General features: G+C 45.9%; 1 protein-coding gene across 7 annotated transcripts in view; it reads left to right on the forward strand.

The window, feature by feature from the left end:
- Window positions 1-15,966, forward strand: part of DLG3 (discs large MAGUK scaffold protein 3) — a 1,834,707-nt gene that overhangs the window by 1,597,162 nt on the left and 221,579 nt on the right. For all 7 annotated transcript variants that reach the window (XM_085608387.1, XM_085608388.1, XM_085608389.1 and 4 more), the window contains one exon: window positions 477-552. In XM_085608387.1, coding sequence (XP_085464513.1) covers window positions 477-552 — 76 coding nt within the window. The remainder of the gene's footprint in view (window positions 1-476; window positions 553-15,966) is intronic.

A 15,966-nucleotide genomic window follows, 5' to 3' on the forward strand; every position in this document is an offset into this window, starting at 1 on the left:
AGCAGTGTCTGAGGAGCTGGAGCGGGCTAGAGTGCTGTGTGTGGTTATTGGTATTAGTGCCTGGCTAGGAGGTCATGGCTCAAGCAGCTCTCCTCCCAAGTTTTGTACGTACCTTACACGGTGGCGGCTGATCCATCACTTGGAGCTTCTGCGGGTTCTAAGTCAGCATAGAAGCAGAGTACAGCTCTACCGGGGCCCGGCAGATAGGGCACCGGGTCATCGGCACCAGACGCACAGTCGCTCACCATTTAAAGACAGGGCCAGTTTACTTTTCAAATTCCTCTTAATTAAACCTAGTGCTCCTTTTGAAACCAGAATATGCGCATGCGTGCTTGGCAGGTTCCGGTGGAGCTGCAGCAGACTTCACAAGGCTGTGCATGAATAATAAAGGCTGAAAGATCATTTGAAATGCCTCGTCTGCTGCTGGCCTCTAAGTGGGTACTTGCGTTATTCACTGTCTCTTCCTTTCTCAACAGGGTGGAAAAGAAAGAGAGAGCAAGGTTGAAAACTGTGAAATTCCACGCCCGGACCGGCATGATCGAGTCCAATCGGGTAAGTGTACGGAGCGGAGTGAGAGCAGCTCCACGGGAGAGCAGTGGGCGTCTGTGGTGTGTGCTTCGCAGCTTCCTTTTCGTGGACATGGAAACCTGAAGTACCGCAGCCTTGAACGCTGCTTTAAATAAACCGGTCTATGATCTGCTGGAATCTAAAACAAAACGCCGCAGAAAGGTTTCAAGGCACTATCCGAATCGAGCCTGTAAATACATGCCGGGTAGCTCGTTATTCAAGTCTCCACAACCTGTCTCGGTGTAGCTTTACAGCACCTGAAAGCATGCCAGATTGTGTTTACCATGCACACCGTCTGCTCCTCTGCATATTCCTAATCATCAGAGTATTGTTGGTGCCATGCTAATAAGTAGTTAACCTGACTCTTTTTCAGCGAAATGTGTAGGTGTGAGTAAATGTGCTCATTGTTGAGCCTCAAGGGGGCACAGTCGCACAACAGATACTTGTTTTTGAACTCGCTCCGATGCTCCTCAGCTTTTTTGTGGTGCTGAAATAACGGTTGCCATTGAAGTGTGATGCTCAATATTGCATTACATCTTTCTCAGTCACTGAGATGGTGGACAATATCCTGTAACTTTTTTTTTTGTGGATTAGTATTCATACCAGTTTTTTCTTCTTCACCATGATCTTGTTTGAATTGGCCCTTTATCCATTGTCATTGTGTACTTTTTATCCTTTCTAGCATTGTGTCCGAAGTTTTGCTTTTATTGCTCGTGCCCAAAGGTAACCCAAGTGGAAGTGCAACAGCGTCCTCCTTCTGATACCCTGTGGCCATTATTGGGCCAATGACTCCTGATGCCAAGGTTGCAGAGAGCCAAGCTCCTTTTAACTTTTCAGTGGTGGCAAGCACAGTGTGAGTGATGGGTGTTGCAGGTTTGGATCAGGGCTAATGTCATGTGGCTGGATCCCAGCACGTTTCATCATTTGTTGTTCATAACACTGGCAGGCTGATCTAAAACCTCAGACTGGATGACGAAGGATGCAGGCAAATTATAATGGAGTGGACGTGACTGGGAGAAGTGAGGGATGGTGGACAGAGGGACTTCGTTGGTGGATAGGGAGTTTCAGGGATGCTTACAGGGTTACAGGAGGTTGAAAATAGTTGGGTATAAAGTTGTTTCTGAGATGGGGAAATTTCTGATGGATACTTATGCCTGTGGATTCCTCACTTTTTGAATTACCCCGGCACCAGCATTCCACTGTAACTTTTTTTCTAGCTCTCCCACATCGATAAGGACGTCACAATGGTACGGCTCTGCTCGCGACCCTGTATGAACTCATCGAATCCATAAGAAGACCTCGTTGGCGTGCTCACCTCAGTTCTCTTTTTTTTCCGTGCCGTCGACGCAGAACGGTTTTCTTTAGACTCTACAATTGGTTTAGTTATTACTTTGTTTCTTCTCTCTTGGAGTAGCAGAGCGATGGCTACTTTGAAGAAGTCTGGATTTACGCCTTGTAGGGAGTGTGGGGGACATATGTCCATCACGGATCCCCACGACAACCGTCTCTGGTGTCTCTCGTCGCACCACGATTTTGGAGGATGTTCCAGTTGTCAGAAGATAAATCCGAAGGCACTGAAAGAGCGTGAAGCTAAACTCTTCATGGCAAGTGCGAAAAAAGAGAAGAGGGGTCATAAGTGGTCAAAATCGAAGTCATCGACCTCGCATACCTCGAAGTTTAAGAAACGCAAGAAGAAAAGGCATGGTTCTCGACATCAATCTTCGAAGGGTAGGGCTTCGAGGTCGCCTTCTCCTTCTCCTCAAGCGACTCCGGCTCACTCTCCGACGCCAAAGGGTTCTCCGGAGCCCAGATAGTCCTCTCCTGTTCCTTTGGCTTTGCCTGTATCGGATCCGGTTTCCCCGTAGCCTCAGCCTTCAACGCGGCCTCGAGTGGATTCAGACTCTGCTCCTTATCGACCCTTTCCTGGGACTGGGTCGGATCTGTCGCATTTTCTTAATGCGATGTACGGCATGTTTGCCAGGGCAGCCTACCCTACCAGTGCGACGTCTGGCCCCGTGGGTCTGCTTACTTTTAATTTGGGCATCCCTCAGCATTATGCCCATGCACCTTTTGTGCCCTTTATGCCGATGGCGCCATCATGGCAGTTACCGGCTCTCTAAGTTTTTCGATGCCGATTTCAGTCTCCGGTGCTATCTGGTGGCCCTTAATCCTCTCAACTTCGAGCGGTGCCGTTACCCACTTCAGTGGGTCCTCCTTCGATGTTAGTGTCTCACGCGCCACGACTGGCGCCTCCGACGCTGATCCTGAAGATGTGGTCAAGGAGGGAAGCCCAAAGGCTTCTGGAGGAAGAGGAATACCAGTAGGATGAGGAAGAAGAGGAGATCAATGACTCGGTTGATTTAATTTGAGGGCCTTCGACATGCCAGTGGTTTAGACACTTCCCCTGAGTGGGAGCTTTCATCGCCAAAGGCTTTACCTTCTCAGGATGTTGCACCATACCGTGCTGTCATCAGGAAGGCTACTGAACTTTTGGACCTTCAACGTCCCTCAGCTGAGATCAGGTCAAATATTCTCACTGAGGTGTTGCATTCTCCATTTTTTGTGGTTGAACCTCTCTTGCCTTTTAATGAGGCTTTAACAGAGCCAATTCTGTAGGTGTTGCAGAAACCCTTATCTGCTTCTGCGGTTTCAAGGACTGTGGCAAGGAGGTACATGCCTGCTCCTAATGATCCTGCCTTTCTTACTGCCCATACTTTGCCGGAAAGTTTGGTGGTGCAGGCTTCCTGTTCTAAGCAGTCGGCTGGCTCGTTCCCTACAACTCCGGGGCACATAGACTCTAAGAAATTGGAGCAATCTGCCCTAGAAGTTTTTCTTTTCTTCAAGTATGTCATTAAAGTCTACTAATGCCACGTGCTTGTTGGGGAGGTATATCCATGCTTTAATTGACTCTGCCAACCAGTTGCCTCCTAAGTTACCAGACAATGATCATGGCTCCCTTTTTGGTAGTTTTGTCGGACACGCAGGATACTCCATATCATGTTTGGAAAAATAGCCAATATTTATCAGTCGAACAAGACCAAAAAGCCAACATACACAACCAATCAAGATATGTATTTTTAAAGATAAGATCAAAATGCAATGCTTAGAAGTCTGTAGCTCCAACTGGGGCTATCTGGTCGCACTTGACTGGGACAAATTCAAAAGTTCCACCCAACAGTGATTGATTGTGGGCCGGATGCAGAAGTCGCCCAGACGCTTTACAGTATCTTTGGTGTGTTGGAAATCAAAGAGGATGCTTGGCGCAGAGAAGGCGAGCCGTCGCGGATGGAGGTGATGCGCCTATTCCTTAAGGCGATGCAAGGTTGTTGAAGTTTAAACGCCCTGGGACGATGGGTTAAGCAGAGGTGGTGATGTCGCGACATGTAAAGTTTAAATGGCATGTTTGAAGGGCTAAACAGGTGGTTGGGACACTCCGTACTGCAGGCCCACTAGTAGTATTTGATTTACAGGCCGTGGTCACATGTAGTGCACTGTACTTAGGACTTGTTAGTAAATCAGATATGTCAACCATAGAGAAACCAAGTGCCATTACATTTTAGACATGGAGCACATGCACTTTAGCACTGGTCAACATTGGTAGAGTGCTAAAACGAAGTTCAGCACACAGTCAAAAACAGGAGGTCAGAGGCAAATTTAGACCGGGGACTCCACACCAGAAGATGCCAGATCTAACACGCGGGTCAGGGAAAAGTAGTGCTCCGCCTGCTAAGAGGACTCACTAGGGGTGTGCCCCTCCAGGAACCAGGATAACTTGGTCTCACATAGCCAGGGACAGGCCTAGGCATCTGTACACACACTTAGCGTGACGCTACAGCCAAAATAAAAAGTCTGTATACCAGATATAGATGAAGCTGGGCACTCAGGGCAGGGAAACACACCTGCATACCTTCTCGTCCCAAGTTATTGCTTATAAGTATGTTTCAGTATCCTAAATATATTTCAAGATATTTAAAATGTAATAACCTAAAGCTGCAAGGTTCATACAATAGTGATAACCACTGTGAAAATATATAACCTTGTCTCCATTTCTCAACCGTAACAGAAGATCAGCTTTTCTTTTACTTACACTCAGTACCATGGTGTGTACGTTGCAGTTCTCAGCTGTGTTTTGCTGATAAGTCATGCTTTTTAATACTTTGTGCAAAACACAACTATAGATTTCTCTATTCACGAAACACTGCAGTGAGATCTATGTTTTGAAACTAACATTTGTTCATGCTTCATTGTAAATGCTCTTGAATTGTACCCCTCAGTACTCTCCCGCTGTTCAGTGCGCTGTTGCCCAGCTAGGTAGGCACAATACAAATACTGGTACATTACCTATGTGCATATGGTTTAAAAAAGGCTTGAAACTGCCATTTGTATGCATTCGCACTGATGAACTAAGTGCGTTTTGTTTCTGGTTGTTCAGTAGGTTTGTTTTCTTTCTGCTGCTTTTGTTTTTAATGATCCTTAGTGATTTGATGCAAGTGTCAGTCCAGATCAGGAAGTTGGCATTTCTGGCTTTTGGTTTTTCTTTTTCCAGTTATTGTATGCTGTCCCTTCCCTTGCTGTCTGCTTCTTGAGAAAAGTATTGCAACTTCATTAAGCTAATGACTTCATTCCATAGAAGGACGATGTACAGGTATGAATTAAGACCTGTATTCCATAACCCTTCTGACTGAAATAAAACAAGGTTACTGATGGATATGTCTAACCTTAGATTTGATACCTCCGGCGCCATATGGGTCCAGAGACTTTTCTCAGCAGTTCCCTAGGGCGCCGGTATGTGGCATCATGCAGCTTTGTGTTGGGCCCGTCCCACCTTGGATACTGTCACCACCACCTCCACCCATCGACGTCCGTTCCATTCTTTCTGCACCTTTTGAAGCAGGTCTGGAGTTTGCTTCCTCGATTTCTTTCACCTGACCGTTATTTGTTTTTCCAACTTTTCCAGTGTGCACGGGACATTATTCCCCCAGGACTGCAGGTTTTAAACCTTGCAAAGATTGCCACATACAGATGTCATTGACTGACCCTCACGTAGTTTGTCTCTAGTGTTTAGGCTTGTTGCATGACTCAAAATCTTGCAGTGGCTCTGCTCGGATGAACCTAAAGGCTACCCAGGACCTCATGACCAAGCTCTACATTGCTGAGCACTGCAGAAAGCGTCGGAAGGCCCTCTCGTGATTGAATTCATGGTTGCGTTCCCGAGGCTGTGCAAGAGGAAGGTCACCACACGCCAAGTCCTCCGGTAAGTCGGAAAAATAAGAAGTACAAGGAGTCGAAACATGTCTCCATTTGTCTCCCTTTTTTCCCGCCTCCCACCCCAAAAGAAGTAGTGGGGATAACGGGGTACCTCGACGTTGCGTTCTTCCACCTTGGAACCCATCCCGGCACTTGTTCCGATCCAGCTGAACCCTACAGAACCTCACTGGAGCGCCTTTGAGCGACCATTCGAAGTTGTGTTCTTCGTCTCTGAACCCATCCCAGCAGGAGTTCAGATCCTGCTGAACCCTACTGAGGCGCCTTTGAGGCCCATGGATCAGAGGAGGCCTCTAATCTTGTTACAGCTGGCGGCTTTGTCCCTGATGCCGACTGCCTCTGGACCCCATTCTGGGGTCGGCCCCAACTGTAGCTGGCTTTGACTCCCATTATGGTGCCAAGACCTATGCCCAGTGCATCGATGCCGGAAGCAACACCAGCAATTTTGGAGGAAGAATGCACAGTTCATTAGGACTAGGAAGCAAATCCAAAGCGACCTTTCTCAGACTTTCCCACCTCGACTTTTGATTCAACCCCAATCTGATTCAAATAAGATTCTTCTACATTGCAGATTTTTAGATCCGAAAACACAAGATGTGGACATTGAAGATTATATGATGATGAATCCAGTATCTTGACTTGCAGGGGGCCATCAGCCTCAATACCTCACCTGAAACTGCATAAATTCTCCACCCGGCTCTTCTACAGATGAGTCTGTCTAATTTGCTATGGCAATAAGGCAAGCAGGAAAAGTACTTGACCTCTAGCTTCCCTCAGTGGAAGTAAAGGCTAGCAACTTGCTCACTGAGATATAGCAGCCAGGCAGACCTCTGCAGAACCTCTCCTCCCCTTTAATCGAGCACACCTGGGCAAAGCCAGGAGTTTGCCCTCCTGTCAGTCGCCAAACAGCCAAGAAACGCAGACCAGCTCCCGGTGACCCATCTTTATTTCTGCAGGACCAAGCATCAGACAGCCTCGTAGTTCAGGCCTGCACCAGTAGTCCCAACCAACCCGACAGACCGAGTTGAAGCAGAAGGAGTCATTTGTAAAGTGGATGTTCTCATCCCCCAGGTTTGTTGCCCTGAGGGCTGTTAATTCTTGTTGCCTCCTGGGGCGTTATTTGCATGCGTTTTGGGACATCTTCACAGTGGGTCCCAGAGGACCTTTGCACCAACCTTCAAGAAATCATTCGTAATGACTAGGATGCTGCAAAGTACGTAATTAGGTTGAGCCTGTACAGTATGAACTGTCTAGATAGGGCAGTTGGTACTAACAAAGTGCTTCAGCACCATGCCTGGATACTTTGCATAGGATTCTCAACTAATGTCCAACAATCACAACCAGATATGCCTTTCAAAGGCCCCTAGCTCTTTGAAATCAAGGCCGACTCTGCATTAAAGCACGCCAAAGAGCGCTAAGCAACAGCGCTTTCCCTAGCACTGGCTGCATAGCAGTTTCCACATTGTTCCTTTCGATGCTTGTGAAGAGGCTTACAGCAGAGGTGGGGGGGGGGGGAGGGTTTGGACGGTCTGTCAAGACTCCTATGATAATGAACTATCCAATCCCCCACCACCCTCACTGCTGCTGCAAAGCCCCTTTAGTTTGAAGTCAGTGGCACACGGTCACCATGATGGAGGACAGATAAGTTATTATCTCCATGGATAGCAGGGCATCACATCAAACAGGTGGGTGTTCTAAAATGTTCAACTTGGCTGCACCAGCCGTCCTTTCCATGCTTTCAAACATGCCATCTAAACCACATTGATTTCTGGAGGACCACTTGCCCGTTCTCCAACAAGAAGTTCGACTTCTCTTGGAGGAGGGAGCTATAGAAAGGATGCCGGCATCAGAAGTTGGGACTGTTTGCTACTCCTGTTACTTTCTGGTGCAAAAGGAGGACAGACTGCTTTGTCCTCATCACCCCTGTTTTTTGACTGATACTGCTGGTTACTGACTGTTTGTGCCCTGGGTTATGCTAACCAGACCCGGGGACAGTGCTCTATTTAGTACTTAAGATTTCTGATGGATACAGCTGCCTGTGGATTCCTCTTTCCTTCAGCGCCTTAGGGTTCATTTTTCTGCAGGATGAACAACCTTCGAAGTCGTGATCACTAGAAAGGCACCAGAGACAGTCATCATGCGGGTCAGTAATTGACATGTGACCTCCGCATTCCTTGGAGGGCTTGAAACCAGACTTCCTAGGAACAGACAGTCAAAAACAGTAACAAATAAAGTCTCGGAACAAAGTAGCAGTAGAAAGTTAAGAGTCCCAGAAAATCCGTTAAACTGTAGCGCGGAAAAAAAGGAACTGACACCACGCCGACATGGTCTTCTTGTGGCTCCTGGACCATAATGCGGAGTCGCGTGCGGAGCCATGAGGATGTGACTACCTCGTCGGCGCAGAGAGCTACGAAACATTTCTGGAATGCTGGCGCAGGGGGATATTCATAAGGTGTGGAATCCACAGGCAGATAATGTATCCACCAGAAAAAGCGTTACCGAAGGTAAGTAACTTGTTCTGTAGGAAGGTGGAATCTGACTGCATGGTTGCTCCCACTTTTTTCCTGGTTTTTGACTTAGTTTGGCTGGGATCCTGCTATTCAGGACCTCAGCATATCTGCTTTCTCCTTTAAATTGATTGAAATGAATGAAATGAAATGAAAGAGGCATTTATAAAGGTCATGGCTACCCGTAGGCCTCCCAGCGCTAAGAACCCGTCACCAGAAGGGCAGACTGATTAAACAGAAGGGAATAGATGCGTCTTCAAGAGTCTCCGAAAGGGAAGATATTCCTCTTCCAGACTGATGGATTCTGGGAGGGAGTTCCACGCTCTGGAGGCAACATAAGAGAAACAGCGGCCTCCACTTCTGGACTTGAAAATTCTAGAAACCTTGGCCAGGCGTTTGTTTCCGGAGCGGAGGAGTCGATTGGGACAGTATGGAGAAACTATCCTTCGAAGAATTAGTGGGCCCTTATCAGCCATGATTTTGTGAGTAACAGAGGGCCTTGAATTTGATCCTTTCTGCAATGGGAAGCCAATGCAGCCGTCTAATTGCTCCTCTCGCTGATTCTCTCCGGAATTTGCAGGAGTATTCTTGCCGCGCAATTCTGGACTTTCTGAAGTATGCCAGTACTTTAGGTACACTCCAGATTGGATTCTGGGGTACCCTTTTAAGTCCTCCAGAGGCCTACCAGGGGCTGCAGCATGTATTATGCCACCCCTGGGAGGCCTTCCAAAATGACACCACAGGTCTGCTACTGCAGCCTGGGTAAGGGGGTGCATGCACCCCTTACTGAGAGATAGGTTCACTATATCTCTCCATATCACTGCACATGTAAACCTATCAGTCCCCCTATGGCAGGCCTTAATCCTGAAGGCAGAACTGGGTTTCATGTGAGAGCCCCTCTGCAGCCTTCGGAACCTTTATTCCGGGGTTGTTTGGGATGTAGCCAAACCATAAACTCTTAAGTGCATTATAACCAAACTGTAAATACTAACTATGGGATGGCTGCATGGAAACATGTCGTGTTTGGTGTCAAACACCTTGGAATCATACCCCCACACCAGTAACTGGTGTGGGAGTATGATCCCACCCTTCTAGAAGGAAAGACATGGCAGCACCGGTATACCTGGTACCAGCTTAACAGACCCTGGCATCACAAAATGGATGCTGCCAGCCACAGAAACGGGTCTACTCTTTTGCCGCATGGACGAAACTCCGCAGGGAAGGCCTGGACAATAGGTTTCCTGTCACAGGGAGGTGTCACCATCTCCCAGACAGGCTTTAGTGTATTGGGGCTGGGTGGGTGCACTCCCACGAGTGCCTTGAAGTCTGCACTGGGGGGCACATTTGGTGTCCCTGTGCCATGCTCCAGCTCAAATCGGTTGCAGGGGCTACCAGCCCCGTCTCTGGCGTGAAACTGGACAAAGGAAATGGGTGTAGCCACCCCTCTTTCCTGACCCTCCCATAGGTGGGTCCCGAAAGGTTGTCCCACCCCTTCATTGGGTATAAGATAAGAACCCCTGGCTACAGGACTTTAGATTACACCTGGACAAAACTCTGATACATAATCCTGGAACTTCGAGGATCTGCAAGGCGCTAGATGACTGAAGAATCTCCCTTGGAGTAAAGGAGTTGCTGCCCTGCAAGGCAGGCACCTAAGACTCATCTGACCGGTTTCCATCTCTGTAGCTCTCGCTTGACTCCGAAGAATTTGCAACACAGAAGGTGGGTTCCCAGACTTGCCAGAGGCTGACCAGAGCTCCCAGCAAAGCTGAGACCCGTAGCCCTCGTGGGGACCGTGGAACCGGAACCCCTGGACACTTGCAAGTGCATATGCTTCTCGTTGATCCTTGAGGCTGTGCTTTGGGCTACTTGCAGTCCACACCCTGAGCAGTGTCTCCACCGAAGATTACTGGCCTACATTCACATTGTCCCGTGGGCTGGTATTGTGTGATTCCTCTCGAGGCCCCTTCGCGATCACTGGTCCGTCGACTGGTGGGTACCTGTGATGGCAACTCTAACTTTAATGGGGCTTACCTGGTTGCTCCAGACGTGCCCTGACTCTCCATCGCTTGGGGAGTCCCCAGGACCTTTCTCTTCCTGCGTGAGTTGCTGTTGCCAAGGCTTGTTGGGTTCAATCAGAGCACCAACACCGCAGCACTCGACATCCTTCGTGGGACAGCTCGAATCCAGCTCCTGTTCGTCGTCGACACCCCCTGGTCCTCGTGGCTGTAGAGTCAAGCTTCACCGCTATGCACCTGAAACACCCAACATCGGTGGGCATTCGTCTATCGTGCCCCTGGTCACTGGCAAGTGACCCAGGCTCTGTCCCCTCTGCTTTCAGGTTCTTTGGATCTTTGATCCAGGCTTTGATCACACGGGACATTTTTCTTCTTCCTGGCAGTAGCACTTTGCAGCAGATTGCCATTGAAATCAACGATTCACGACACCATTTGACACCTATGCACCGGCTTCCCTGTGTGAGGTAACTCGAGTACTCCGGTACTCCCATGGGTGCTGGCTCTAGAACCCCTTAAGTCTAAAGGGGTTTGCTAAAAGTCCTCTCCTAAGTGTCCTTAACTTCTAAGCATCCAGCCGCGACTTTCTCATAGAATACTACAGGGCTCGTGCTTTTGTTCTCACACTGCACGCGTCCCCAGTGGGTCTCCTGTGTCACTACCTTGGGTGGTTCCTTGGGGTCCAGCGATTCTACGTGCTCTAGGCACTGTGTCTAGTCAAGTCGTGGTTCTTATACCTCTTTCTTAATATATGGTTTGGCCCGCCCCTGGGGCCCATTGTATATTGTGCTATTTAGTGTCGTTTTAGAACTGTGTATCTTGGACTCTAATCTCTTAAAGAGATTAGTAGTTAGTGTTTAGAAATAAATACATATATTTTATATGTAACCTGTGTGGTTCTCCTTTCATTTAGTAATTCAAGAGGTTATAATCTGGTAAACCAAGCTGCTTTACACTCCTTCAAGACTTAGCCTGAAGGCTGCTCTCCATAGCTACCACTAGGGTAGCTTTCAATAAAGGTTGTCTTTAAACCTATTCATCAATAAGGGTTGTTTGGACTGGTACAAGGTGCCCACTATAACTAGTGGACAGCATATACCAGGCCAACGTCTCCCAATGATTACCAGTGGAGATCCCTTGCAGAAGAAATGGTTACTTCAGGGGAGTCTCCATTGAAACCATAGGCATCTCCTCCCTGACTGAAGAGAGAAAGTTTGGTTTATACTTTCCTGTTCTCTACTGCATCAAAAAGAACGGAGTCAACTGTCTCGTACAGAGCTTGATGGAACACTGGCAGTCAGGCTACCCCAAAAAGCACAGTGTTCTATTGTCTTCTATATATATTACTGCAATCTAGACAGCTACATTGCACTATCCTTCCATAGCATTCACTTTAAAACAAAATAAAAAGGGATTATGAAGTTTTTAGGCTGCTAAATTACACATTTTGGCCACATATACTTCCTGGCCTTTCCGATGTAAGGCAAAGATTCTACACAAAATGTGACTTTGTAAAAAGTTCTCCGGGATCTGCACAGGGGAGGTATGACTCCATGGTGATTACACTGAAGGAGAATGATTAGGATTACAGGTGTGAGGTCCCTGCATGAGAAACACTGTGTTCAGAGGTGTTGCCACTTGGATGTTTCTGCAAGAGGTGCAGAGAAGAATCTCAACAGGTCTCATGATACTGGAATCTTGTTGGATGTGATATGAAACTCCCAGTCCAGAAGAGGGAGATGGTGCTGGTTTTTCCCTTCTATTTCAGGCTCGAAGTCTACAGTCATTGGTTTGGCTTGCTTTATCACCATTTTCTTGAATACTGATAAGACACACTAGTTGAGAGAGACACTAGTTTAAACTGTCAACTAGTCTCTTACGATCTTATAGCCTTGCATGAGCTCAAATTTGGAAGGGAAGAAATTCAGTGTACAGACTATTATGCCTCAAGTCAGCACTTCAATAATTTTTGAGACAATACAGCCAAATCCTCAAGCACGTCCTACTGTGGATTTCGTACCTGGACTCCTGCAGCCTATGATTGGATTTTCTTTTATAAATCCTTTCTCTTCATGGTCTGTCAAATGCAGTCTGGAAATTAAATTTAGGTAGGTTGACTCTTATCCCAAGTTTCTGAATGATGTGGTCCCTGCAGATTTCTTAGTAGTGGCTGCATTAAATAAGTTGTCAAGTGCTGCTGTCTTGTCTTGTCTTAAACCACCAGACAAAGAAAGTAGAAAATTAATGCATTACAAAGCAAATAAGTCAGTCAAACAGCTGTTCTTGTGAAGGAAGCAAGTTCCTCTGCCCTTTTGAATTGCTACATTCAATCCGAAATCTCAGCCTACCTCTTCAAGAACAGTGTTTATATAGGTTTTGACAATTGGTTAATCAAAACTTTATCTCAAACTTAGTCAGGACGTACAGTAGATCTTTTCAATCTTGTCCACGATCCGAATAAAAAAAAAACAGAGGTCATCAGTGATTCCTACACAAAGGAATCCATACTTTGGGGGTTTCCTTGAAACAGAAAAACAAAGTATCTTTACCATGAAAAGTTTCTTTACATCTTTAAGAACCTCCTACACAACCCTTGGTTGGTCCCCTTTAGTTTGTCAGCTGTCTTCTGGGATCCTTAATCTCCTGCTTCTCCATAGTCTAGGTTTCGAGGTTGTGTATGAGACACCGTCAGAAATGTTTGGCTGATCTGTGGTGTCAGAAGTCATGAAGACGGGATGACGAATTACAACTACTGTTGTTGCGTGCTCCGCGAGTTATAAAGTAATAGTGCAAAAATAACCACCACCTGCCCGGATTTATTTTTCTTCCTCTGATACCTTTGCAAACAGTTGTGAACATTGTCAAGCTAAATGTATAGTCTGTTCTATTGGACAATTTACCTCTAAGGGGCTCTTGTCCCTAGGGTGAGTGGATAGTATATAAACATGTTGGAGTAGAGGGCAGTTTGCTTGACTTTCATGTCTTTTGACTGGTTATCAAAGCAGGCCCTCTTCTGCTTTAAACAAACCTATTATGCTCTATGTGAACAAGCAGGAAGGGCCCAAGTCAATGGTTCTCTGCTACCAAACTAGGACAATTTGGCATTGGATGCCACCAGAAGGCTTTCGGATGGCAGTAAATCGTCCAGGGCTGCAAAACATAAAATCCGGCCAGCCCAGTCACCCTTTGTTGGAACACAAATGGGTTTTAAACGACTAACTGCTAGCAGGCATCTTGGCTTTTTGGGAGCAAGCGGAAATAGATTACCCTTTCATGTTTTCTGACTCTTTCCCTGAATGCGCTGTTGAGTTGATCAGTAGAATTTCTCTATGCATTGCCTCCAATCCCACTATTTCCCAGGGCAGTCACCAAGAACAGACTCCGCACACTGAAGGTGATTCTCATAGTTCTTGATTGTCCTTATTCAGCTGTCTGTCCTCCAGTACGAGTGTATGATGATCAGTTCAGATCTGCTTTACACGATGCTAAGCAGAATCTTCCATCCCGGTCTCCCATCTCTAGACTTCACTGAGGTATTGCATTATAGACACTTGGAGTTCCCTGATGACTCTATGGTCATTCTGGGAGTTGAAGGGTCCTTACATGAGATCTCCACATGTGTTCAAGCAGAAGGATGGGAGGTAAATAACTAGAAGCAGTAGAACACGGTCATTGGGGGCTTAGGAAGAGGAGGGTTGGGGGGGGGGGGTAGGGGGGGGGGGGGGTCATCAGAAGAGAATAAAGATTACACCACACCAGAAAGTATTTTTCGAAGAGATGAGTTTTGGTCTTTCCTAAACAGTAAGATTTGTTCAGAGGGCATCAGTGATGAAGTTCCAGCCTAGGCACAAATCTAGAAAAGTCAAGGGTGGCGGTTTTGGTTTTCTTGGATTTCATTAATTTCTAAGAGATTGGTTTTACCTCAAATTTCTCACCACCTGTTGTATGTTTTCCTCTCATAAATTTCTCACCGCCTGTTGTATGAAGATGTCTTTGAGGTAAGCAGGAATGCCAGTGTTTTATGACCTTATGGGTACTGCAGGTGATTATGAAGTGGAGTCTTCCACAGGGCAGCCATTGTAGCCGCTTAAGGGTTGAAGTGGTATGGTCTAAATGTGTTGTGTTAAAGATTATGTAAAACAATAGCAGGTTAACCTAGCCTTATAATTGTCTGCTAGGCAACCAGTGAGGCGGAGAGGCTGAACTTCACTGCCTGGAGAGCATGTCCTATAGGTTGTGTGTGTGTATATATGTGTATGTATGTATGTGATGTATATATATTTCTCTTCCAGGGGTCCTAAGCAGTGAATTATCCCCACCCACGTGATCCCGGAGCATATATGTGTGTTTATGTGTATGTGTATATATATATATATATATATATATATCTATATCTATCACTGAAAAAACCATAGGTTTCAGGCCTGATATAGTTAGGAATTAGCATTTTAAAAAACCTTTGAAATTCACTGAAAAAAACATAGGTTTCAGGCCTGATATAGTTAGGAATTAGCATTTAAAAAACCTTACAAATTCACTGAAAAAACAATAGGTTTTAGGGGTGTTCTAGTTAGCTGGACATTTCACTCAAAAAAAACCATTGAAATTCCTCTGATATAGTTAGTTCTACTGCCTGCAATCCACTGCTGATGTCAAATATTACATCATTCATGACATGGTCAGTGACATCACTGACATCTCAAATGACATCACTGATGACATCATCCAGTGAATGTGGTTTGGTTCGTTCTTTATATATGTATTTTATATATATATATATATATATATATATATACAAATTTTGAGTAATTCTGTTCAGCCGTTCGGGCTGTAGCTCGTTCTAAAGGTCCTATGGAAAAATGCATGGGAAAAACGCGTTTTGGGACCCCCCTTTTATCTCAGCCCCCGCTTGACGAATCCCCCCGAGACTTTCAGGGTAGGAGCGGAGCGTAGCGCCCCACCTATTTTGAAAAATTCGCGAGGATTCGTCGACCGGCGCCAAAGTTATTCAAAATAGAATGTTGAGGTTTTCCTATGGAAACGTGGTCCTAACTATAACTACCTACTGGCGACCGCCAGTAGGTAATATATATATATATATATATATATATATATATATATATATATATATATATATATATATATATATATATATATATATATAGCAATTTGCATTGAATGAGTGGATATATAAATATCTGGATGGAGGATTTAGTAGCAGTGTGATTGACTGTTTACTTGACTAATTTATAGTGTCTCACTAAATATATTGGATAGTGACTAAACTGTGTGAATATCTGTATCACTTTGTCAGTTGTTGTGTAAACTGCTGCACCAGTTGGTTACTAGCTACATGAAAGTCTACATTATTTATTGATTAGTTAACTAAGTATTTGTATGGGAGAGTGAATGTGTGTGTGGTTCGGTGGGGGGAGGGGGGGGGGGGTGACTGCCCAAAGGTGTGTGAATAGTTGATTCAGTAGGTATATGAAGTTAAAACTACATGTTATAACAGTTGTTTGGATGAGTGGATATCTTTATGGGTGTGGCGATGAGCCAATATGTCTCAATGGTACATGTCCAACAAACTAGGAAAATAAAAGCCAGTGTAT

This window comes from Triturus cristatus, chromosome 5_2 (assembly GCF_964204655.1).
Source record: "Triturus cristatus chromosome 5_2, aTriCri1.1, whole genome shotgun sequence".
In the NCBI taxonomy this organism is placed as follows: Eukaryota; Metazoa; Chordata; class Amphibia; order Caudata; family Salamandridae; genus Triturus; species Triturus cristatus.